General features: G+C 42.6%; 1 protein-coding gene and 1 pseudogene across 1 annotated transcript in view; both read right to left on the reverse strand.

Annotated features, from left to right (window-relative positions):
* Positions 1-2,711: 2,711 nt before the first annotated feature.
* Positions 2,712-2,831, reverse strand: LOC146366449 (5S ribosomal RNA; annotated as a pseudogene).
* Positions 2,832-5,908: 3,077 nt separating this feature from the next.
* The window catches only part of cdh12a (cadherin 12a), a 38,500-nt gene continuing 28,986 nt past the window's right edge, over positions 5,909-15,422 (reverse strand). The window contains exons 11-14 of the mRNA XM_084913200.1: positions 12,836-12,957; positions 12,324-12,438; positions 9,482-9,733; positions 5,909-7,614 (exon numbers count right to left, since the gene is read on the reverse strand). Of these exons, the coding sequence (XP_084769326.1) occupies positions 7,022-7,614; positions 9,482-9,733; positions 12,324-12,438; positions 12,836-12,957 (1,082 nt within the window). The 3' untranslated portion in view covers positions 5,909-7,021. The remainder of the gene's footprint in view (positions 7,615-9,481; positions 9,734-12,323; positions 12,439-12,835; positions 12,958-15,422) is intronic.

Below are 15,422 nucleotides of genomic sequence, written 5' to 3' on the forward strand. Positions count from 1 at the left end.
GAGCTGTACATTGATGTGTTTTTAAAATAGTCTCTTGCAGCCGTTCTTCAGACGGCCTAAGTATCTGACATTTGCTTCTTTTTCACCCATTTTCAGCCCAGTCCTTGTACCTTGTAAAATCTAACTACAACTACAGTGCAGTCAGAGGTTTTCCTGTCCCATTTGGTTCTTTAGCCGTCAGATCTGTTGTCTGAAGACCAACAAGGAGACCCAGTGGATTTACTTTGCCAAATGGATCATCACAGCTTTGCCGTATTGGTCCATTTGATCGACCTTTGTTGTTATTATTTATTTGATTTTATTTTCAGTTGTTACAGACGGGACAGACATGACTGAGGGATAGGAAAGGGAGAGAGAAAGATGAAGGGAAAGAAAAACAGAAGGGAAGAGGGACAGTGAGAGAGGAAACTTAAAAAGAGAAAGAAGAAAAATCTGCTGGATCACCTGTTGAGAGAAAAAGAAGAGAAAACAAGCAAAAACAACAGAGCAACATACCAAACACAACACCATCACATTAATCTAGCCAAGTGTAAACAGCCGTAAATACTAAATATTGAATATTATTGTGCAGCAAGCAGGACCGACAGCGCACAATGTGATTGGAAATAGCAGCCAATAAAGGTGTAGTTTATGTCTATGAACAGTGAACACCCGTGTGCTCACCTGTGTGGATCAGCGCGCTTGTATTCAAAAGGTTTCCCCATGTAACGGTCTGTAAGAGGATGTAGAGGGTCATAGCCCCGTCCCCCAGGGCATGAAGCAGGCATGGAGGAGATCCAGGCTCCAGACATCCAGAGGCCCCAGAGAGCGAGAGCCCAAGGAGGACCACCGGAGGGGAAAAAAGAAGAATTAAAGGAATTGGTTACCTTGGTTTGAATTTATTTTGGATTTTCTCAGAACCACGCAGGGTCAAAATTATACATGCAGACTCAGATATATCCATCCCAACTAATTTGTGGATACATATCTCTTAGCAACTTGCACCTCGACTAACTGCTTTTGGCAGCCATCAACTACCTGGCTGGATATTTGACAACTCTTCTTGGTAAAATTGGTATAATTCATTTAACCTCCTAGGACCTGGTGTCCACATATGTGGACATCACATTTTGGGTTATTTAGACCAAAATACTAAATTTTGCTCAACAAGGGCCTGATATCCACTTACGAGGACATTATACTGCCACTGTTCTATTGAAATTTTAAACAAATATCCTCATATGTGGCTCTCATTTTTCTTAGAAACAAAAATCAGGTAAAAAAAATAATCTGGTAATTCTTTGTTTTTACATTCATCAGGTCCCAATCAGCCCAAATATCAAAGAGAAATTAAAAATGCTGCTGTGGAAGAGTTCGGGTCTTAGGAGGTTAAATTGGTTGATTTACAAATTAAGTTTGGGGACTGAAGCCTGTTTACCTGCTTTATCTATCCCAAACCCAGTCGTCAGTGTGATTCCTGTTGGAACACCCAGGTATGTCCAGGTTTTATCAAAAGATTAAACTACCTGAAAATAATCAAATAACACTGAAACTCATAAAAAATAAACAATTTCAAATAATAAAAAAGTAAATTGTAATGAGAAACCCAGTGAAACTAAACTAAAAACAAAACCCTAACAATGAAAGCTAATTGTGAAATAAAAACGAATTAGACAATACAAATCTATCATAACTATGATATCATAACTCAGTGCTAGCAATATATTTATTTAAAAGCTAGGAACTTAGGAAAAATACCATGAAACATATTCATACCTGAGTCATACTCGTGCTTCACTCTCCTTAGTATATAAGCATGCTCCCCACGCTGCCATAGACCTACTAATACTGAGATCCATGATACTTTCAATGACCACATTAATGTCACAATGCAGCTTCATACCAGCTTACTCTCACCTCCATGTTTATTCCTTGGTCAGGTCCGTGCTGGAACCACTCAGCTGTGCAGAATGATGCTGGCCACCCCCACTGCACCAGTGTTTCAGCTCTGATGGGCTTGTTGCATCTCATCTCATCGAATTACTTTTTATTACCTGAACTTATGTTCAGGCAGCTCCAGGTTGAGGTTGAGAGTCCTTGGGCTTAACTATTTCAATAAACAAATAACACAAATATTTTTTACTTTTTCAAATGATTAATAGCTCAAACTTATGAGTATTAATTAGTGCACCTTATTACACAGGTTCGAAGGAATCTAATCTACACAACAAAATGGCAGATGCACAAAGATGCCCCTGAGACAATCCAGCAAATAACAGCAGGGTGCAAGATGCTAGCAGGCAGGACATGGAACACCATAACCAACATAGTATACAGGAACATCTGTGCTGAGTATGGCCTTGAAGTCCTGAGGTCAAACAGGACACGTGGGACTTCTAGATCCAGAAAGACAAACTAGTGATGGCTGGCCAACCAGACATAGTAGTGATGCACAAGCAGAGGAAGATGACTCTTGTGATAACAAATAAATGGACTGATTCTTATATAGCGCTTCTCTACTCTCCCAGAGTAAAGCGCTGTATACAACTTGCCTCCTTCACCCACTCATACAAGCACTTCCTTCTATACTTAAGTGTAATCTAAGCATTCACACACATCGCAGAGCATGCCAAGATACTTGGCATGCAGACTGGGGAAGCCAAGGATTGAACCCCCAACCTTCCTTCAGTCAGAGGCTGATCTGCTCTACCACCAGAGCCACAGCCACCCCAAGCTTACAGCACCTGGTATTCCAAGGAGGTCTCCCATCCAAGTACTAACCAAGCCCCAACCCTGCTTAGCTTCTGCGATCAGACGAGCTCGGGCGTGCTAAGGGTGGTATGGCCGTAAGCCAAGCCAAGCGACAGCAACATCAGCAAAAAGGGCTGAAAGGGGAGCTTGTATTCATTGTGGTAGTGAGCGAGCAAAAAAGTGGATTTGTTGCTGACTACCAACTTCTCGGCTTTACATGCATTATCTCCTCCTGCCGGCACTGCAATTTCTGCATGCAGTAGTGCAACTTCTGCAGGCGTGTTCATTTCACGCTTTGGAGAGGCAACGCGTGAAATGAACACACTGAACTGGCATGTCTATTACACACTGTGCCGTGATATCAGGTTGTATTAGTACAATTATGTCACCTACATGTGACTCACACATGCTGGAATGTGCATTACTTCAGCAAAGGCGTTTAGATAATTGCTATCTTGGAAAAGGATGAAGTGTGAGATTACAAACAAGTTCTGGTTCATGACTGTGACAGTCTTACTGAGGTGGGAGGAGTTCATGTGCAAAACAGCAACAGGCTGACAGCTTCAGTATTGTCTCCTGGACGTGTATGTTAGATAGATGGACGTGCAGTTCTCAGACACCTAACACTCTGAATAAGTCAAACCCTCTGCGATCGAGAAGTTCCAGTAAGCTTTCATTAGAGGATCACATTTTAAGTGACTGCACAATTAAGATTTTAGCATAATGAGTCATAAGATCTGAGAAGATTCCAAGATTTCGCATTAAAATTCATAGTAAATACAAAATACCAAGGTGGGATTTTGTAGTCTATCATACTGACACAAGAATCAAATAAAGTGAATATAATATCAGATATTTAGATTGAACTGAATAAAGACAAAAACACAGTTTTTTTGATATTTGCATAGACAGTAAAATCAGATTATGACAGAAAATGTAGCAAACTGAAAGCTAAACGTGAGCCTTGTTAGTGTGGTGCCTTTCAGGACACATGGATTTGTGGTGAGTGCCGTCTGGTTCAGTCCTAACTGAAAATCTGTTTTTTACTTTTCTCAATCATACATTGGATACTGCTGCTTCCAATGCACTTCTATTACAGGATTTCAACTGTGAGGAAAAATGGAAGATGTGTGTATAAAATGTAAAACAAAAATCAAAACCAAACACAGAATTGTTTCTTGAATTGAACTTAGAATAACAGTGCCTCTGACCTTACTATTTCAGCCACTATTGAGCTTTTCATACTGTATTTTTGATCCAGGAACTTGGTGATGTCTGAGTATATGGAGACAATGATTATTATTTTCTCACTGATCTATTTAAAACTAGGATGGGATAAGAAAGAGAGAGAAGAATAAGATGAATCATGAAGCAGAAGAAGGAATAAGAAAATCATAGATAGGAGGAAGTGATGAGAAACAGAGGTCAAAGACCACATTAAAAAAATAAAATAAAAATCTGTTCCACTTAAAACCAATCGCCTTTTCCTCCCTCTAATAACCTGAATGGATCAACCACCCCTTCCTGCCTCACATTCTCTGCACACATAAACGTTTAAGAACCATGTTAGAGCTCTTTCACCCCAGAAGTAGCTCTAACACAGTGGTACGCAAGAGGCTGGTGGTGGGGGGACTCGCCGAATTCAAAAGGTCTAAATTTGCACTAATACAGTTAAATACATGTGTATATAGCACCCTCTGGTGTTCAGTAAAAATATTGCAGTAAACTGACTGCCACCTGACTGTTGAAGTGGCCTCCAGCATTCACTGAGAGGCTCTTGCTGCAAAGAGAATAACTGTCAGTCTGAAACATGTTTTGGACACCACAGTAACAATGGTCAACTTTGTGAACTCCTGCTTATTTGCTGCGTTGTGCAGTGAGATGGGCAGCGAGCATGAGACTTTATTGCTCCACACAGAGGTTTGCTGGCTATCAAGGACAAAGTGCTGACCCGTTTCTTTGAGCTGAGGGATGAACTTCAGTAACCGTCCCTTTTTGATGAAGAGTGTGCTTTCAAAGAAAGTGTGCTGTGATTACAGTGACACCTAACTGTTCAGAGCTGAGGTGCCCACGTCCTTACTAATGCTCCACTTTGGTACTTGACTAGATATCAGTCCACACTGAAAAACTCCTCAGAGACTGACGATGCTATGAGATTCTCTTTCACCCCCGAAGCACCTCAGGCCTGCAACTGACTCTGTCTGACATCCTCCTCGCTCATTTGGGTATTTTTGAGAGAGTTATAAAGGAGTATTAGAAAAAAATATTTGGAAATAATGTGGTATCAATATACACAACAGCTAGGTTAGGCTGCAGCATGCTTACAGCTCCCAGGCTCTCTGTGAGAGGCTGATTTGAATAGATGCCCAATCAGGGGATAATTGGATGGACAGCAAGCTGTTAACCAGATGACAGCCACCTCACACATTTCCTCATCTCCTCCAACCCAACAACCAGCCTGTGTGAGATTTCGAATCCAAAATTCTTAAATGAAGAATACGAGCAAGTGATGGGTAGATGATGGCTCATGGAGTGTATGTCACATTCCCTGCGCTCTGTTCACGCCGTCTTGGTGTTGCTCATCGACAACATCAGCAGCATTTAAAAACAAAATCACACTGGATAAGTGTGGAGAGAGATAAATGTTCATGTTTCAAGAATCAGCTGATGTGAAGTGCTCACTGAATGAAAGAGTACGTTACCTTAGTCCAAGCCTGTGGATGGACATGGATGGGTAAGGATTTGGCAGTTTGCAAAGGGACAGACAAAACTGTCTCCTTATTTGACCCTTATTTGTTTTTGTTTGTCTCTGTCACGGCCAGGCGGATCAGCTGCACAGATCAGCTCCTCCAAACCGTAACAGTCTCAGAGTAATATCCACACTCTGGGGTGAGTTTCACTGAGTATTTATTGAAAACTGATTTTAGATAAATGATAGCATCAAAGTCTAAAAGTTGGAGTATCTGTGCAAGAGGGCTTAGGCCATTTCTACACTGCATAGAGTTGCAATTTAAATGACAGTTGCCTCTTAAACAACTGCAGCCCACACGTCTGCAGGCAGCAGCATAATGGATCTGTGGTTTTATTATGACTGCAGCACGTTTTGTTTTCAAGTTTCTCTACTTTGCTAACCTTTGTCTAATAATGAGCACATAGAAGTGGCTTTGGTGTCTGTGGTTCTGACTTTATTTAGGCGCACGATTGAACATTTCATAAAACAATGAAACAAATTAATATGAGTTAATAACACATTTACCTTCCAGTCTGGATTTTTAGCTTACAGGTCACACATATGAACTCATTAGCACTAACCCACTGAGATGCATCTGGAGTTAGATTCAAAGTAACATTTAGCTCTTTTTATAAAATAAATCACCAATCTGGAACATAAAAAAGCGTTAAATGGAAAAACATTATTGCTCATTGACGTATGACACTTGAAAGTAACACAAATGGTCGTTTTATAGTAGCTAAAACAAAACCCCACTCTAAACCTGTATGGGTCCTTACTGACCAGTTAAGAGGTTTACTTATATTCACTTTTGCAACCTACTTGCCAGCTTGTCCAAACTAAGGTGAATTCAAAGATGAACCAAACCAGGTTCCACTGGGAGAATGCTTGAAAGCTGAGACTTGAGAGAAGACAGAAGACAGACCCTTGGATGATGTGGAAGCATATAAATACTACCGACGTGAACAAGTTTGGTTTTATCATTCTGACAATTCTTACATCGTTCTAGTGTCTGTCACGTTTAAAAATGTGTATTTCAGGCATCTGACGCCTCCTTATTGAGGTTTCCAGGCATGTCCCACAGGGAAGAGCCAGGAAACGCTGGAGAGATCATTGTTCTCAGCTGATCTGGGAACACCCTGGTGTTCCCCTGGACACGCTAGACGAAGTTGCTGGAGAGAGGGAGGTCTGGGCTTCTCTGCTGGGGCTGAGGCCCCAGATAAGTGGAAGAAACTGGATGGTTGAATATTATGCACACATACACACACATCACCAATTTTTAACTAAATATATTTCTCAAGGTGCCGTTGACTTGAAATTCCCACCAGATTGCAGCAACAACCCATCCAGTCCACACATGCAGAGAAACAGATGTAATAATGAGAAAATGACATGGAAAAAAAACTACTTACTGAAATGTAACAACAAGCCTCTGTTGAGATCACAGCTTCAAGACACCTTTTGTATGAAAACGTCAGCAGCACCTTTAGAAATACATTGACAAGTGACATGTTCAATAATATTTGACCTAACTGAACTAATATTCAGTTCAATTTCCTCTCAGCTCTCGTTAAAGAGAGACGGTGGCTGCTTGTCAAGGATGCTAGCCAGTGTTTTAAATGGCTGTCCCCAGTCGCCAAGCGAGCTAAAATCCCCTAAACTGTCAAGTACAAAAGAGTCCTCTATGGATGAGAGAGAACGCGCCTCTGAGCCATCCCCCTCGTATGCGTAGGTTGCCGGTGAATCAGCAGGTAGGGCCGCGTACCCCTGCTGGCTCTCCTTCAGTCGGTGTTCAATGGCCTCTCTGATCAATTCAGCATCGCCTTGGGTCGCCCTGCCGCGGCAGAAGAGTGGAGGCTTGTTCCCGGTGCCGATGAAGCTGGCTGTTTGCAGATGGATGTCAGGTGACCTGACATTGTCACAGTGGGTGCTGAGATGCATCAGAATGCCGTCGCCATAGCCATTTTTCTTCTTGTTGGAGATGCTGCTGTGGTCTGTTTTGCACAAGGTGCCCATGTGAAACGCGTCAGTGTCAGCCTCGCCACCTCCCTCGTCGTCATAGTGAATGACATTATCACGGATGTCTTCTTTTGATCTCATCAGCGTGTCTTTCACTTTCTGGGGCCTCTGACTCATGTATAACACTGACATGCCTGCAAGGCAGAAAACAGAGAAGCACTGGTTGCCATGGTGACCACACACATACATGATCCTTAAAAATATAAATGTATAAAACATTACATGGTGCAATCAAATCTGCTGGATTTTAGATCAATGTTGGGACAATACTTTAGGAACGTGTTGCAATGCAGTATACCCCACTGAGGTTCAAACACCCGGATGGGGAAGACAGGCACCATAAGGGGTCATCCTGGGTCATCTACCCAGTGTTTTGTCATTTTTCTGCATTTATTGAGTTGTTTACTGTATTGTATCTAGTTTAAGTTTATTGCTTGTGTCCTTTTGTATTCATGCCTCCTTATGTTGTTTATCTTGGTCTCTGTGTTTTGTCCTTTAGTCTCGTGTGTGAAGTAAGTCTTGTGTTTGTTCATGGACCTTCGATCTGGTGTTTCCTGTGGTTTTCGTCCCTCTGTGCCTTTGTGTCTCATTTTCCCTGATTTGTTCTCTTGTGTCCCCGATCTCATCCGTCTCTCTGTGCTGTCCTGTCTGGTCCTCCTGTTAAACTAACCATGGTTCCTTGTTCAGACTCGTGGTGTGTTTATTTCGTGTCTCATCATGTTATAGTTTCCAGCTGTGTCCCACCCTTTGCATCTTTTGTTGTTATTCTTTCCAGTTTGGATTCGGGAGACAGACACTATCTCTACTTTCAAGAATAGGCTTCAAACTTTCCTTTTTGCTAAAGCATATAGTTAGGGCTGGACCAGGTGACCCTGAATCCTCCCTTAGTTATGCTGCAATAGACGTAGGCTGCCGGGGGATTCCCATGATGCATTGGGTTTTTCCTTTCCAGTCACCTTTCTCACTCACTATGTGTTAACAGACCTTAAATCATATCTGTTATTATCCTCTGCCTCTCTTCCACAGCATGTCTTTATCCTGTCTTCCTTCTCTCACCCCAACCAATCACAGCAGATGGCCCCGCCCCTCCCTGAGCCTGGTTCTGCCGGAGGTTTCTTCCTGTTAAAAGGGAGTTTTTCCTTCCCACTGTCGCTAAAGTGCTGCTCATAGGGGTCATATGATTGTTGGGTTTTTCTCTGTATCTATGAAGCGCCTTGAGGCGACTTTTGTTGTGATTTGGCGCTATATAAATAAAATTGAATTGAATTGAATTGAATTGAATTGAATTGAATTGAATTGAATTCTGGTAAGTATATATTGTTCGAGTCGCCCCTTGCTCTCTGTCGTGTCGTCCCTCACACCTTCATGCTGTGTGTCCTGTATGGATCACTGCAGCCCTCCATCCATCATTACATCAAAACTCTTCCACATCCTGCAGGTTTTCTAAACAATGTTTCTTTGCTTTTCAATAACAGTCTTGTAAAAGCAACATTGTATTCAAAGCCATCCAGTTCTGTGTATGCAGTAAAAGTGATGAAGTTCTTTATTTATTCATTTATCTACTTCAGGTTTATTATCAGCCCTAATTTAAAACATCAGATTACCTGAACAGGATGAGAACCAGAGTAATATGCTCAGGTACAGCATCAGTTTGTATGGTCATCATCATCAAGCTCAAAACCTTAGAGCTCCTTATATTCATATGGAATTTGCACATTGTATTTTCACCTGTATGTCCAATATAAACAGAATGTTTATAACAAAAAATAAATACATAAATTGATTTGCTTGTGACCTGGTGGGAGGTTAATAAAATATTAACTGGTCTGTTGTGCCAAGAATGATTTTCTTCATTAAACATTAAGAAAGATTTTAGGCTACCTGATGTTAACAGTTCAAAAAGTAAAATTCAGTCAGAACACACTGCACATAAAACTGCAGCGCTAACCCCAGAGTTTGAGTGTTTATGCATGACACAACATTATAGCGAGACTAGCTTACCAATCAGCAGAGCAATGCTCAGAGGAATAGCCAACAAAGCTTGAGCACTGAGCTCAGCGGGCAGGAACATGGCCACTGGTGAGCAGGTCAGAGGTGAGCCCACAGCCTCACAGGAACACACTCTGATGGTCAGGGTAGCTGTGCTGCTCTGAGCGGGGTAACCGCTGTCCTCAACTACAACAGGAAGGATGTAGACATCCTGCAGCCGCCGCTGGAAAGCTGAATGTCGAGTCACAATCCCAGCAGTGTTGTCTGTAAGATCAACAGGGATGCTGCATTATTATTACATTACATACAACAACTATGTACAACATCATGCATAGTAACATAATAATTACTGCTAATTAATAATTGGACTGGTCAGGTAATAACTGGTATGTAAGCCAGGTATAAACTCTCTCAGGCTTGCTTTCATTGAAATGAAACAAATAAGTTGGCAGTTTGGCTTAAATTAGTCCTAAAAGCAAAGCATAAAGGTACCAAAGATTTAGGAGTTAGGCACATCATGGACATGCACCAGAGGGACAACTGGGACCTCTGGTACCATTTAGCATTTATACAGACAGTACATAAAATGTTATACTGTTAATTAAGAAGATGAGGAAGAGGATGTTAATATGGATATCCTTGGAGATGAAAACAAGGAGGACAAAGTTAATGCCGTTCTCCCTTCTACCCAGGCATCGCAGCCTGGCAGCTCCACCGGCGGGGAAACTCAACCCTATCCGTCACCCCGTGAGGTCGATTTACATGAGCTACGTGCAGCAGCCACGCTGTCCATTAGACGGCCTGCAGCGCAGGACGACAGGGGGGAGGAGAGGGATCTGTCTGACAGGAAAATATTGCCTGCTTGTCAGACACTCTCCAGGCCTCCACCAAGCAGCTGATTCCTGCTGTCGTGGCATGTATGCAGGATAAAACCTTTGGATAAAACTGGGATAAAACCTTTCACCACAGAGTTTCCATCAAGGGTTACTCTGGTCTGGAGATCGCTGACGGCAAAATTTTGGGGCTCGCTGAACTCCCGGCGGTGGAGCAGCTCGTGCATTTCATCCCCACCAAACCGCCCACACTCACCTGGGTGGGTCTAACCCTCCCAGGTGAGACGGAGCCTTTCACAGCCTCCATGTATCAAAATGTTTATAAATCAGCAGCTCAGTCAATAAAAATTCAGACATGGTCACACTGGACATGAGCCACCTGCTTGATAAGGTACCCTGAGTCCTACTGTTTGCAAGGAGAAGTGTATCATCGCTGATCTTATTCTCCACGTCTCTAGGGGTGCAGTGCAAGGCTGTGGCCACGTCATGGGCCTGGCCATTGCAAGGGAGAGATTGCTGTGGCTCAGTCTCTCAGTGCCTGACCAGGATAAGCAGGTCATTATGGATTCTCTGTATAAGCTGTCACAGGCTAGGACATTGTTTGAGGAGGCAGTAACTGCTATACAGCAGCGTTGCGACCTGAGGCAGAAGTAGTTTTAGACCTCTGCCTTCCCTGTAAACTAGCATGCGTCCTCCACATTCACAGTCCTAAAGTGTCCAATCCACAATATACCTACCATAAAAATGCAAGTTACCCTTTTATTGACAAATTGTAAAATTAAATAAATCACAATTTTCGTTAGTGCATAATGTCCCGGCCATGAACAGAATCTGTACAAGTATCCAGACTTTTTGCTCTTGTAGTAATACACCGTTAGACCCCCCACCCCCCACCATCCCACTCCTGGTGGGCTCCAACGCTTTGGAACGAGGGTTTAATACTAGTGTTTCCATAGAGTAATATGTGGCAGCCATCCTGTTGAAACTTTGAATTAAATATGAAAAATAGATATTTCACACACACACACAGAAACTGATGGTTAATACGGCTGCAACAGCTTGAGATGTGAGTCGGTGTGTGAGAAAAGGTTACTATGCATCATTTCTATGTGGTAAAAGTTATGCTTTTAACAAAGAACCAGAATTAAACTCCTCCTAACGGACAGGTTTAGGCATATTTTTTCGTTTTATGTGAAGCTAGTTGTCGTCCCGTCCCTGTCACCGTGCCACTACCTCTTACTGGTTGAGTGTGAAACAGTCGTAAACCCGTCACAGGTACGTGAGAAGAACATTTGCATTATTGCACATTGGTCTGCAGTGAAAAATTACAGATCTGGACGCTGACGCTGGGGACTGTATAATGCAAAACATTGAAATACGGCATAATCACAATAATAAACATATTTTTTATTTTTTGTCTTTTTTATTTGTTAAGAAGGACTGGAGAGAAGGCAGCACGGTGGCACGGTGGTTAGCACTGTTGCCGCACAGCTAGAAGGTCCTGAGTTCAGGCCGGGGTCTTTCTGTGTTTGCATGTTCTCCCCGTGTTTGCGTGGGTTCCCTCCGGGTACTCCGGCTTCCTCCCACCGTCCAAAGACATGCGGCTTGTGGGGATAGGTTAATTGGATAATCCAAATTGCCACTAGGTGTGAATGTGAGTGTGAATGGTTGTCTGTCCCTGTGTGTTGGCCCTGCGACAGACTGGCGACCTGTCCAGGGTGTACCCCGCCTCTCGCCCTATGACAGCTGGGATAGGCTCCAGCGCCCCCTGCGACCCTGAAAAGGAGAAGCGGAAGCAGATGGATGGATGGATGGATGGATGGACTGGAGAGAGGTTGGATCTGCCTGAAGGTTAGCCATATCTGACTGAAGACTCTCTGCACCATAAACATGTCACAGGTACAAAGAGCACTACAAATGGGAAAAACTCTGGTTATGGTTGATCTCAGAGATGCATGTGCATCTCCCACACAACACAAAAGCTGTAGTTACTCTTTAGTAGCCGTTACTCTTTGACTTACTTCCATAATCTCTAACAGTAAAGTTTCTGTGTCGGAGCTCCTTGGAGGACTTGAAGAAGAACCTCTGGCCTACAGGGGGCTGGTCCTCGTCCACAGCGCCAACTGTCTGGATCACCTGGTCAGCAAAACAGGAAGATTATGTGCTAAACACACTCAAGAAAAACACAGAACAACTTGTGAACTGAAAATATCTGGATTCACCACACGGGTTTAGTCTGTGCTGATGCAGTGCACACCTACTCTGGATGACAACCTCACGACACTGAAATATTCTCAGTTGAGTAAAAACAATTATTGTCATCACGTAGTTACAGGACAAGGTTGCTCAGTGCTGAAGCCGGTGCTCAGTTCCAAACCTCCTCTTACACCAACATCAGCACAAACACTGCACCGGGAGCTTCATGTCAAGGATTTCCATGGCTGAGCTATGGAAATCCTTGACTATTGCCCAGTTAATGTATTTAACAAATACCTGTGATGAAGATCTTTGTATGTGCTGTAGCTCAGCATACCTGTCCAGCTCTGGAGTTCTCACAGACGAATGTATCTGAAGGAGCAGTGAGCTGAGGAGGGAACTCATTCACATCCAGGACGTTGACCTTCACTAACACTTCTGCAGACAGCGAAGGATTATCTGTGAGGGTCAGCATGAAGCCGTGTATAATTAGTGTGACAGCCAAATATATTCATCACAGCCAGTGTGACCCGAACATCCTGTGGGCTTCAAACTACCATTAGCTTGGCTCTGATTTTTGAGTAGGTCACCTGCAAAGAATACATTAGGTAACAATTGTGGGCGTGTCCTGCAAACATTTCTTTACTTCCAGCTCCACATTCTTTACTCAACTCGAATCAAGTAACTCTGCATGAATCACAATGTTGCATATATGTGCAACAGCACAGGGAACCGCAGAGAAAAGGCAAACATCGGAAAGCTATTCACTGATTTGATAAAGACTATCGAGTAGCAGCCCACTTTAATGATATGAAACATGATGCAGCATCATTACAATTTTGTGCCATTGAACATGTTCCAGTACCTCCAACAGTGGAAACCTTATCATTGAAGAGAGGCATTCTGGGTATTCACCTTACAGACGCTGTCATCTAAAGGACTGAATCATGAACTTGTTCTCAGTGTTATGTTCTAGTTTCTACATGATCTTATTTTTTTCAATACATGACAGTGATTTTTATAAGCTGTGATGATTGCGGTTTTTAATAAGTAGTAATTTATGGATGTTTTTCGAATGTTTAACAGACATCGATGGTCCAGTTCTGAGTTCTGAGAGGAGCCACAGTCGATCGACAGGTGCAAAGGAGAGTTTGTACAGCAGAGTGAGATCCTCAACAGATGCTCTTTGGATTGTAATCTGCTAGCGAGTAACTAAGAAATCTCAAGAATTAAAAAGTCAAACTCAGTCACATAAAGACATAATGAAACAAAAAATTAGGAAGAGTTCACTAATATGGAACCCAACAAAAAGCCAGGTACAAATGGGAGAGAAAAGATCATCGATTATTTGAATCAGTTATGAGAATAAAGTCACAGGTCCATAACACGGATTTATAAATGAAATCAGTGGAAGAAAAGGTAACTGGGGCAAGAGCACGAGAGGATTCATCTAAAGTGATTTTACCTTGCACAGTGACGCTAGAGCTAGCAAATGTCTACAAGTTCTTTTCCGACAAATCCCAGAGAACATTTGTAACGTGCAGACGTGGTAAACAAAAATCAAGCTCAAAACAACGTCTGTGGATCTGGAGTCATTCAAAAATACAGTAATTAATATTTCTAAAAGAGAACTTACTGATGGACTATCTCTGTTATCAAAAGCACCATCATTTTACCAAGTAGTGCTGTAAGTGTCTTCGCTGTAAAGATGGACCTTTATAATAATGGTGAGTGTGATAGTGTGCGCAGGTCATACTATATTTCGCCATGAATCAAAATTTGAAATATTTGTCCTTTATTTTGTGCGGGGCTTCTGCACAACCTCGGTTAAATCTCTGTTAGAAACAAGTAGTTTCACCTTTTTCTCTTTTAAGGCCTCTTCAGACTAACACTGTTCTAACTGGCTGCCTTTAAATATTAGACAAAAAATCCAAACCTACACAGCCCTGTGTGAATAAGTGAAGCAGGTCTCTGGAAAGCTGAGTTCAGTTTCTCTAGCCACAGCCAGGCTTGATTAATGCCACATCTATTCTCAATGAAGAAATCATTTAAACAGGACCTGCCTGACAAAGTGGAGTAGACCAAAAGATCCTCAAAACCCAGACATCATGACGTGATCCAAGGAACAAATGAGAAACAAAGCAGTTGAGATCTTTTAGTCTGCAAAATGTTAACGAGCCATTTCTGTGGGACTCCAGCAAATCACAGTGACAGTCTTTATCCACAAAACATGGAACAGCGGTGAACCTTTCAAGGAGTAACCGGCCGACCAAAATGACCCCAACAGCACAGTGACGACTCATTGAAGAGGTCACAAAAGACCCAAGAACAACATCCAAAGAACTGCAGGCCTCCTTAGCCTCAGTTAAGGTCGGTGCTCATGACTCCACCATATGACACAGACTGGGCAAACTGGCCTGCATGGCACAGTTCACAGACGAAAGACACTGCTGAGCAAAAGGAACATAAAGGCTCATCTCAGGTTTGCCAGAAAGCATATTGCTGATCTCCAAGGCTTTTTGGAAAAAAATCTGTTGACTTATACCAACAGTAGAATATGGTGGTGGTAGTGTGATGGTCTGGTGCTGTTTTGCTGCCTCTGAAGACTTTGGAGCGGCCGAGTCAACGTTCTGACCTGAATCCGATTGAGATGCTGTGTCACGACCTTACAGTGGTTCGTGCTCAAACACCCTCCAACGTAGCTGAATTACAACTATTCTGCAAAGATGAGTGGGCGAGAATTTCTCCACAGTGCTGTAAAAGACTCATTATCAGTTATCACAAATGTTGCTGCTGCTAAGTGTCCCGGTCACTTTAGGGTCAGGTGCCAATCACTCTTCCACACAGGGCCATGTTGGTTTGGATGTTTTCCCCTTAATAATAAACAGATTCATTTAGAAACTGCATATTATGTTTACTTGTTT

Source organism: Perissodus microlepis, chromosome 18 (assembly GCF_051167445.1).
Source record: "Perissodus microlepis isolate ML-2025 ecotype Zambia chromosome 18, ASM5116744v1, whole genome shotgun sequence".
NCBI classification, from domain to species: Eukaryota; Metazoa; Chordata; class Actinopteri; order Cichliformes; family Cichlidae; genus Perissodus; species Perissodus microlepis.